This window comes from Durio zibethinus, chromosome 8, assembly GCF_047325235.1.
Source record: "Durio zibethinus cultivar Kanyao isolate XHJ-2024 chromosome 8, ASM4732523v1, whole genome shotgun sequence".
NCBI classification, from domain to species: domain Eukaryota; kingdom Viridiplantae; phylum Streptophyta; class Magnoliopsida; order Malvales; family Malvaceae; genus Durio; species Durio zibethinus.
The window spans coordinates 23,869,126-23,879,617 of record NC_143169.1 but is presented as its reverse complement, the minus strand read 5'-3'; the positions used below and the strand labels follow the sequence as shown (position 1 = coordinate 23,879,617).

General features: G+C 29.2%; 1 protein-coding gene across 1 annotated transcript; it reads right to left on the bottom strand.

Annotated features, from left to right (window-relative positions):
* Window positions 1-1,166: 1,166 nt before the first annotated feature.
* On the bottom strand, window positions 1,167-3,625 carry LOC111278734 (glucan endo-1,3-beta-glucosidase 14-like). Its single transcript, XM_022865358.2, has 3 exons — window positions 3,327-3,625; window positions 2,157-3,202; window positions 1,167-1,686 (listed from the first exon to the last, which is right to left on the bottom strand). Exons 1-3 carry the CDS (start codon window positions 3,394-3,396, stop codon window positions 1,600-1,602), a joined length of 1,203 nt encoding a protein of 400 aa, XP_022721093.2. The 5' UTR covers window positions 3,397-3,625; the 3' UTR covers window positions 1,167-1,599.
* Between the last annotated feature and the right edge of the window lie 6,867 nt (window positions 3,626-10,492).

Genomic DNA, 10,492 nt, shown 5'->3' with positions numbered 1-10,492 from the left:
GTCTCTAGAGCAATGAACCTGATGAATTAGATCTAGTTAGGTTTATATTCACGAAATTTAGTGTTTTTGAAGGTTTTTTTAATGAAAGTGAGTAAAGTGAATAATGGGTTTGGCTTCAATGTTTCAAGAAGCTTTTCTTTTCATTTTTAAAGGTAATATAATATATAATAATATTAATAGAAGATAATTAAGTACATTAGCTTGCCCAAAGGTTAAAGATGAAGATATAGAAGATAAGAATCAACCGACACATTCGATCAAAACAGAGCAGCATCCACCTTAAGGGTTTCATGAAGCTCTTTATAAATTGATGGTGATGGTGAAGTTTTGTCGACATAGAATTAATGATATACCAACATTCTCTCCTCTCTTAGAAGCAAAGGCACATGCTAAATTAAATGAACATGGGAGATCGAAAAAAATGATGCATTATTTCCACTAGTATCCAAAAAAAAGAGGTGGATCGATATATAATAATAGGATGTTCATGGTCACTCTCAACTATTAAAAAAATAAAAAATTAAAAAAAAATTGGATATCCTCAACTTTTCTCTTGAATAAAATTAATAAATCCGTTGACAATTATATATATATATATATATATATTATAAGTTAATATTAAAAGAAAAAAAACCCTAAATACACCACTACTGAAAAAACATGTCATTAAGCAAAAGCCCAACCAAACGAAAACAAAACAAGACACCTTGAATTCACTTTAATACAATATACTTGTTCTGTCGAGAAAGGTTCAAAGAAAACGAAAAGAAAAGAAAAGAAATTTTCATAATGGGGTTCTCTAAAAATTGTTGGGGGGTGCATGTGCACCACGTTGGTTGATGTAGGATGAGAAGACCATCCCCATCAGAGATTAACTAAGGCTGAGCTTACAATGTCTCCCTATATTAATAGAGAAAAAAAGATAGCAGAAAAAGAAAGCCAAACAAAAGCTCCTTTGCGAAAAAGGATGGCATATGACCTATGCTGACGGTTATTTGGCCAAAGGGAATAAAGCTAGGCCGCCCAATTTCAGGTTTCATGATAAAAATAAGAACCCAAACCAAAGCTGTATTCTTTTATAAATTTTTGATATGATATATATTTATATAAAATAACAGTTATGGATTCCACGTCCAAAAGTGAAAAAGGCCTCCTTTGCAACCAAATGGAAACAAATTATCAAATTTTCTAACAATAATAATACTTTTTTTTTACATGAAATGAGAATAATTCTCCTACAACATCTTGCTCGGCTCCAATAAAAAAGAAAAACAATGGCTTTGTTTAATCTAGGAAACAAATAACAAAGCTCCATTTGATCAACAATAATCAACACAATTCACAAAAGGGTATTGTACCCATTTGATCCTTTGTTGAACTTGTATGTTGAAAGGTTGCTCATTCAAACAATCATCGGCTTTGGGAAAGTTCAATTTGGTGGGTTAACTTGTGCAAAAATTTGGGGTACCTTTTGTCTTGTCAAGTGGTCTTTTTTTCATAATTTTTTTTTTCTTAAGGAAGGACAAAAACACCTAAAAAGGGAAACCCCAAATTTTTTCCTTACCAAAATGTAATATTTACATGCAGTCACCATTTTGCTTAATGATGTCTTCTCATAAAAACTTGGAAAGTCAGCAAATACATAAAAATCCAATACACCAAGCTTTGACACTCCATCTTTGCGGCCTGTTTCACAATCAATGCCATTTAAAGAGGGTGTCAAAACAAAGGGAATGAAAGAAAATAATTAGACAATTGCTAAACGAACATTTTGTTGAGGAGACAATAATATAATTTTCTCCTACAAGTAATATTTACAATAGTAAAAAATTTTAAACATGAATAGAATATTTGCTCATCCGATACATACATTAATGTGTACACCTTTTTGTTATTATTCTTTTTCGTATAAATGAGACAGTAACTTGAAATAGAAAAAATTATTACAGTTGTTAAATATTCGAATCTCAAAATCTATTGAATATCACATTTTAAGGAAGATTTAAGGATGATTACATAAACTGTTAAATTCTGATTTCACTTTTTTTCCTTCTATTCTCTACTATACAATTTGTCAATTTCCCATTTTTGTTGATAAATTTTCTTTAATGTAAATTGGGTTAGAACTTAGAAGAAAACAAAACCTATGGTTTTACCTTAGTCGCGGAGGACTTAAGAGAAATGGAAGCTGATGATGAAGTTGTGGCCAAGGCAGAGAGCCCCACATTGTAAGCCATGGTTCCATCTGGTTGAAAAAGACCGTAGTTCCTTTCTGAAGTCGGTCCTGGCTTGATATCCTCATTGAACAAAGCAAACAGATACACTTCTAATCTCATATTTGGTCTCAGAGGTGTTCCCTCATTTCTCATCTGCCTTCTCAACAAATTCCTGTTGTAAACAGCTGCATTCTCGACGGTTGCTCCGATTTCATTCGGATCCCCTTTGGATGGCCACCCCGTCTCAGACACCCTCACCTCAATCCCACCATAACCCAACCTAAACATGGCATAAACAACAGCATCTACCTGTGCGTATAACATGTTGTCGTAGTGTAGTTTCGTGTAAGTATCGACCATCCCTGGATTTCTGTTAAAAAGAACATAGTCCAGGGAAATCTTGTTTGGGTCATCCTTGTAAGCAAAATAAGGGTAGGCATTGATCCAAAATGGAGAGCCAGTGCTTGACAAAAACTGCAAAAATTGAGACATGACTTCCGAGACCTCACTCTTGAAACTACCAGCTGAAGGAGGGTAAGATTCCTGAAGAACTGCTAATGAATTGGGTGTCGAAACCTGAACGTACTTATCTAGGCCTAATTGAACCAAAGCACCATGGATGTTGACTATGGCAGGGACAAGATATCCTATCAGTGTTTTGTCGTCATCGGTGAAGATTTCATTTCCTACTGCGATCCCGGTGATCTTGGTGGCCGGAAAATAAGGCTTGATGTGGGTACTAACCCATTGAAGTGCTTGTCGGGGATCCGTTAAGACAGGTAGCATTTGGTTTTCAACTGTGACAATAAGCTCAATGTTGGAGTTGGCAAATGTTGTTAAAATTTGAGGATTGGTGTCATAGATTCTTGCTTTTGTTAGCTTAAGGGAGCTTAAGAGATCAAGAACCGTGTCGGGTGGAGGCAAATTGTCGCCTAGTTGACCGTAGTTGATGCCTAGCGAAGTAACTCCTTGTAGAAAACCAAAATCTGTAATGCAACGAAATACATTAATTAGATACAACATTAAGAAAAAAAAAAAAGAGAACTAAAATGGCTTCTACAGCAAAGAAATCCAAAAAAAGAAAGAGAGAGAGAGAGAGAGAGAGAGTACCTGAAAAACAGAAAGAAAATAGAAGGAAAACATGGATCATCATCACAATTCTTGTAAAAAACTTTACCATGAAAAGAGAAAGAGAGTTTAAGAATTTCAGAATGAGAAAGAGAGGGAAATGGAGAAGAAGAAAGAGGAAGTGAACTCTTTTCTTTGCTTGTTTGAGCTTAATTTTGCAGGTTTCTCAGAGGTTTTAGCTTGCCTCGACCATGTTGTCTTTGTTTCTTATTACCTCTAATTAACTGGTTTTAAAACAACTTTGTTTTCCATTTTCTTCGACTCCATGTCTTTTTGGACGTGCTGATCTCTTTCCAAAACACGCCAATCTCTCCCAATTTCTTATGGGGTTATGAGTTATGACCCAATTACCCCGCCCACTTTCTTCGAACAAAAGGAAAGGGAAATTGTTAAATTAAATATATCAATACTAAATACACATAAGAAAATTATATATGTATATATAATTATTTTGTGATGATATTTTAAAAATAAAAATAAATAATTTTTAAATAGATTACAAAATTTGTGTGAAAAAATTATTTATGTATACATTTAATATATGTATATGTTTTTTTTTTTACAAATTAAGATTTGGTATGAATTCCATCGTATTTTTGATGTGATACAATTAAGTTTATTATATTATCAATTAAATTTAAATATTAATTTTAATAAAATTCATTTAATATAAATTTTTATTAAATTTTTTTCAATCGTAATTACAATAATTTCTTTTAATTGTAGTTATAATAATTTTTATTATTATTTTCAATCATACAATCCATCCAATTGAAGCCTAAAGAAATTGCAACTAATAAAAGAATCATTCTCTCTTATTTTATATAGGACAATTTTTTTTAACATAAAAGATCAAAATCAAAGAAAAATTAAAAAAAAAAAATTGTAAGTGACCATATTTGCTGGAATCCAATTCTTAAAATAGATCGGTGATTAACCAATTAAAGGTATAATTGATCTTTTGATTGACCCATTAATGCATATTTTTTTATTACATTCGATTTGTTTGGAGATTTTAAATACAATACTGCAGCATGAGTCACTTTAATGATAAATCAATCGACAGTTGTGGTTCTCCTTCAAAGAAAAAAAGCGTTCAAATTCAACTATTTATAAATTTGGTTTACAACTTATATATGAAATTTATAACTTAGAAGAAAGAAAAAGCCAGGAAATAGAAGACCGGTTGTGGTCAAGTCGAATAAAGTTCTAATACTGCTTTTTGAGAAGGTGACAAGCAAGGTGTGAAATGAAATTTTTTACAATTTTTTTTTTTCAAAAGATAAAAAAACCATGTAATTGGATTAAGACAAAAGAACGCGTTAACAGTAAAATCTTTTAATTTTAAAAACGAATTAAAAAATTATCATATATTTTAATTTTTTTAATTATTTTTGTTGGGATAATCATTTATAATGGGTGGTTACATCCCGTAAACATGAAACTGCCTTCGGCAGTTTAAAAACCAACAAATAAAATATCGTCAAAAAATTTTTTTAATGAGAATGGCATTCGGCTATTTTAATTAGAAAAAAAAAATTAGAAAAGAAAGAAAAGAGAAGGAGAAATTGGACGGGTAGAATAACTTTCAATGAAAATTTCTTGTATTTGGTGTCGAGGACTTATAATGCAAAAGTGAACAATTTTTGTTTTGGGATGCAACGACTTGTAATTCAAGTTAGAATTTTTTGCCTTTGCTTCTACTTAACAAATAAGTATATTGTAGATACATTATTTTGTTTAAAATTTTTTTTAAATTCATTAGATTTTGAATTCTAATTTTGATTGTGTAATTGTGCCATAATTGAAAAAGTGAATTTTAAACTTAAAGATTAAGCAATTAATTTTATTTGTATTTTATTTTTTGGTTTAATTTTTGTTTTTTTAGTAAAAAATGTCAAAGTTAATTGGTAAAAAAAAAAAAGGATAAAAGATAAAAAAAAAGTAGGATTTTGCATAAAAAATCTTGGATTTAATTCAACTTTTAGATTTTTTTTTTCAGATTTTAACTTTAATGGTTGAATAATTTTGAAAAGACTTTGAGTTTAATCTATTGAAAAAAGGAAGATTAATAAGAAAATAAAATTAGGAGAGAAATATTATATTCGGTTGAATTAACTCCTTCCAAATCTAAAGGGATTTAATCCTTATATAAGGACTTTGAATTTGTGATCAATGGAGAGCCTGACAGCAATTGACTTTAAGATGAAACAAAGGTCATTAAAAAAAAATTGGGCAAAGTTTTGAATCAACAAGAAAGAAGCAATCAAGCAAAAAAACTTTCAAGAAGATCTAGTTGAAGTTTTTAGAAAGAAAGCTAAGATTTATGATAGGAAGTATCAGTTTTTGAAAGGTAAAAAATTATTGAAACTCATTAAGGTAATGTTTGCTTTCATTTTTTTGTGATTTTTGCATAACTTTTATACTATTTAATTGCTTACTCTTATTTTTATATTTATTGCATGATATTTATTTTGCATGTTTATTTGCATGATTAATATAATACTATTAGCATGATTATATATTTAATTGCATATTTATTTGCATAATTTATATTGTTAATTACATGATTATATATTTATTTGCATGATTATATTTAATTGCATATTTATTTGCATGGTTTATATATTTTTGTTTATACGATTATATATTTAATTAGATATTTAATTGCATGTTTTACTTTGTTAATTCGTGATTATATATTTAATTGAATGTCTATTTGCATGATTATTAATTTATTTATTTGTGTGATTGTATGATTATTAATAATATATTTATTTGCATGGTTATTTGTTCATTATTATTATTGCATGATTTTATATTTATTGCATGATATGATATTATATTAATTTTGAATGGTATCTAATTGCGTTTTTTATATTAATTGTGTGCATAATTGCATGATTATTAATATATTTATTTATGTGATTATATTTGATTGCATGATTATATATATTTGCATGAATATATTTATGGTATTATATTATTGCATGATAATTTTTGCATGGTATGATTTTATATTTATTGCATGATTTATTGCATGATATGATTTAATATATATTGCATGATTGCTTGACATTTTGATAGAATTTTTGTATCACCATGTTTTGTAAATAAATAAAAGGATTGAAATTGATTTATTTACATGATAAAACCATCTATGATAAAACTTAAGTAAGATAACACATAATTAACTTGGTACTAATTTTGAGCGTATAAAGGTACTAATGCTTTCCCTGCACATAACTAACTCTCGAACCTTAGTTTTAATTATGTCAACTAGAGCCTATTCTTTTTAGGGACCCTTAGTTTACACTTAGGGCAACTTTAGAAAATGATAGATTCACATAGATGACCAATCACACTTAGATAAAAAAGATTGGTGCCAACTCTATATTTTTGTCTCTAATGGGTAGGTTCCCAACCTAAATGTTATGACAATTTAACGATTCTACTGGAAATTTTAGAGAGTAAAGTCATTAGTTAGTTATATGTTATCTTAAGCCTTACTTTAACAATTTTTATTATGTAATTATTTATGATTTTCATGTGGATTAACCTATTTGTTTGTGATTTTTTATTTGTTTGTTTTGCAATTATTATTTTTTATTCATGCCTATTTATTTAATTATTGGACATATCTCTTCACATGCCATACTTGCATTCATTCATAAGCTCTATACTCGGACCTTATCTTTTATTAGGAGGGAACAAGTACTTAAATTCTCGTAAGGTGATGATCTCTGTGTGAGCTAGCAAAAGCTCCTACTCAAATTGAATCATTTCCATTTGAGCTTATAATAGTGGGTAAGGATTGGGGTGCCCTATTAGCATATAATGGACAATGATGTAGAAAACAGTTTGGAAGCCTTTAGATTGTCAAACCTTTGAACTCAGCATGTACATGAATCCTCATGATCCAAACTTAAGCTAGAGCCCTACCCTTCCTTTAATTAGGAAAAAACCTAAACATGACGCATGATGGGACATTCATTATTCTAGTAAATTTGTGTTATCCCTTGTATATATATTTGCATACTAACCTTTTATATTTTTTTATTCCTTATATATATTATATTACGTTAACCTTTTTCTATTTACTTTATTATGTATGTATGCATCATTAGATTTACATAAAGAGTGATTACCACAAAACAATCTTAACAAAATAAATCTTAATTACATCTATAAAGAGCCTATTAAAGTTTCTTACATGTCTAAAAATGAAGTTTAAAGAAGTTCAACTTAAAGGAGGGAATCGTTTGCTAGCCAATTATATAACTACTGTGCTTGCCAAAATCCATCTCAATTTCAAATGAAATAATCTTAGCTATTTGGTTCATATTTGGAACCAATAGAGTGTTATTGCTAATGAGACTTTCTAAAAAAAGTTTGGGGACCTTGCATTACTTATTTCAATTCTTGTTGATGATCAGGTTATTAGGGCCATGGTTCAGTTTTAGAACCCTTCATATCACTACTTTGTGTTCAATAAGATTGAGTTGGTGTCAACTATTAAAGAATATTCAACTCTCATTTGCTTGGATCTTTCTAATCTTGATAAAGTATATTGAAAAAATAAAAAGACTGCTTACTGAAAAAAGCTTGCTCAAATGATAATGGTAGATATCCAAACTATTGATAATTTAGGTAAAAAGAAAAGGTGAAAATGTTGGTATTCCTTGGTCTATTGTTTGTGACTTTATATACAAATATTTTGGCAATAAAAGAGGAATGGATTTGATGGCATTGGCTTTACATGGGATGATGGTATTTCTAAAAGTATTTGATTATATTGATATTGCAGTGGTGGATTTCTTTTATTAACTTGGTTACCAAATCAACCCTATTCTTACAATTTTGGCTGAGACTATTAGATCTTTAAATCATTGTCACTGAAATAGAGATGATTGTTTTACTAGATGTACTCAATTGTTAACCATTTGGATAAAAGTCATATCGAAAATAATGGTGATAAATTTTGCAAGCTATATTTCACTACAAACACTCCCATTAAATAATTATGTAAGAATGAATAACCTACACAAAAATAAAAAAGTGTGGATCTTATTTCTACGCAAGCTGACTAGCCAAGATGTGATATATAAAGCTTTTTGGATGCATTATGGATTAGTGTTGTATGATTGTGAAGATAAACTTTGGTTCTTCTCTTAGGCTTTTTGGGTGCAATAAGTTATTCTCTCATCATGGTGCAAAGATAATGTTGGTATGAATAGTTTATCCCAATCACTTCCGAACTTAGTAAAATAAAGTTTTCATATGTTGAAATTGATGCCTCCATAAAGATAGCCAAAATCATGCAAGCTTGGAATTTACCCCAAAGGGAAGATAAGATGAGACGATTAAATGAGGTTGCCCTTGAATACTTTGTGTGACACATTAGATGAGGTAAAGATATTAAAATCCCTGAAGAAGCAACTCCAAATGGCTTAATAAAATCACCACCTCTTGATCCCCTATTGGTAATAAAAATCGTTAAAAGAAAGCTCTAAGTTGAAAAAGATGAATTGAAGCTTGAAAACAAAAGGCTAAAAATGAAGTTGGAGGGAAGAATGGATAAAAAGGTTTAAGCACTCAAAAAAAAAAAAGGATGAATGAAATAATCTTTTTTTAATCTCAACATCACACAATCATTCACCAATCGTGAGTTAGCCCAACTTTTGAAAAAAATAGACAATTATAAGCAAATATGCAAGAAAGAGACGAAGCACTCACCGAAGTACAAAAGTACATCCAAATGCTTAATGGGGTAGTGGTTGAAATTGGAATATAAATGGGTGTTATGAATGAAAAATGTGAACAAGCCAAGAAAACATATGTGAAAAAGTATAACCAATTAGAATGCTTGCTTGACCAAATCACTATGGGTACTTATAAAGTCAAGGATATAGAAAAGAAATTGAAGAATGGAAGATAAAGGTACCACTATTGGGAACACATAGCCAAGAGCTGATAGTTTTTCTTTATGAAGTGTAAAGCTAATATCAACAAATCAAGGATTCTTTCCACAAAAAACTTTAGATTTTATGGATATAATATTAGATTTGGTTAGAAATAACTTTCAATTCAACAAAGATTTTTTTTGTTAACAATTGTTATATGGTAGATCCTTTTTATTGCATTCATGCATTCATACATAAACATCTCTAAAAAATGCATGATAATAAGTCATTCTAATTTTTAAAAATTATAAAAAATTAAGGTTCAAGGATAACTCAATCTTCAAATAATCTAAGTAACTATAACACTAGATATCAAGCAAGGATCATCGAAGAAAAAAAATACTATTCACCTTCAAAAGCTAAAAAAAGCACAAAAAAAATTGAAGGGGCTATTGAAAACTATTATCGAATTGTTAAAAAATATAAATAAAGGGAAAAATAGTGAAAAAAGTAGTGATACAAAATGAGACTAATCCACTATACTTTCTTAGATTTGACCTATATTTAGCACTTGCATCTCAAAGGGCCAAGCATCAAATGTCATTCACTATAACTTATCCTTATGTACAGACTGGCATGCCAACAATTGCTATTCATGCTCTCATTTTCCCTATTCTTGACATCAAGATATTTGATCATACACAAGTTTTAAATTTTGATGATTTCAAAGAATATGAAAAGCTAAAGACAGGCCCTGTTGAAACTAAAGAAAGCTCTGACTCTTAAAAGATAGATTTTATAGAAGAAAAGCTTAGAGCCATTGATAGAATAAACTTTTATGGGTCAATGGATGCTACTGGATTATGCCTGATTCTTGATGTCATGATTTCACCAAAGTTTAAAATGCCTATGTTCAAAAAGTATGATGAGACCTGTAGACACCCAATTTGGTCCAGGCCCAGATCAATTGGGCTTGGTCCAAATGGGTAGGTTCAATTTTATCTTTTTCATTTTTATTTTTATTTTTATTTTATATTTTATGTATATCCTATGTATTTTATTATTTATGTATTATTACTAATATATATATATTTTTTATTTTTTATCTTTTATTTTATTTATTTATTTTTGTATTTTTATTTATCTAATTATATATCTGATATTATTTTTTTATTTATCCTATAATAATTTTTTATTTATCTTTTCTAATTATCTAGTTTTTTTTTTTATTTTTGGAAGGCTGAG

Bases quoted from the DNA above. Each gene is read 5' to 3' on its own strand.
- LOC111278734 (XM_022865358.2), bottom strand. From the start codon at position 3,396: ATGGTAAAGTTTTTTACAAGAATTGTGATGATGATCCATGTTTTCCTT. The intron at 3,203-3,326 runs GTACTCTCTCTC...GTTGCATTACAG, and splicing joins ATTTTCTTTCTGTTTTTCAG to ATTTTGGTTTTCTACAAGGA. The intron at 1,687-2,156 runs GTAAAACCATAG...ATTGTGAAACAG, and splicing joins TTAAGTCCTCCGCGACTAAG to GCCGCAAAGATGGAGTGTCA.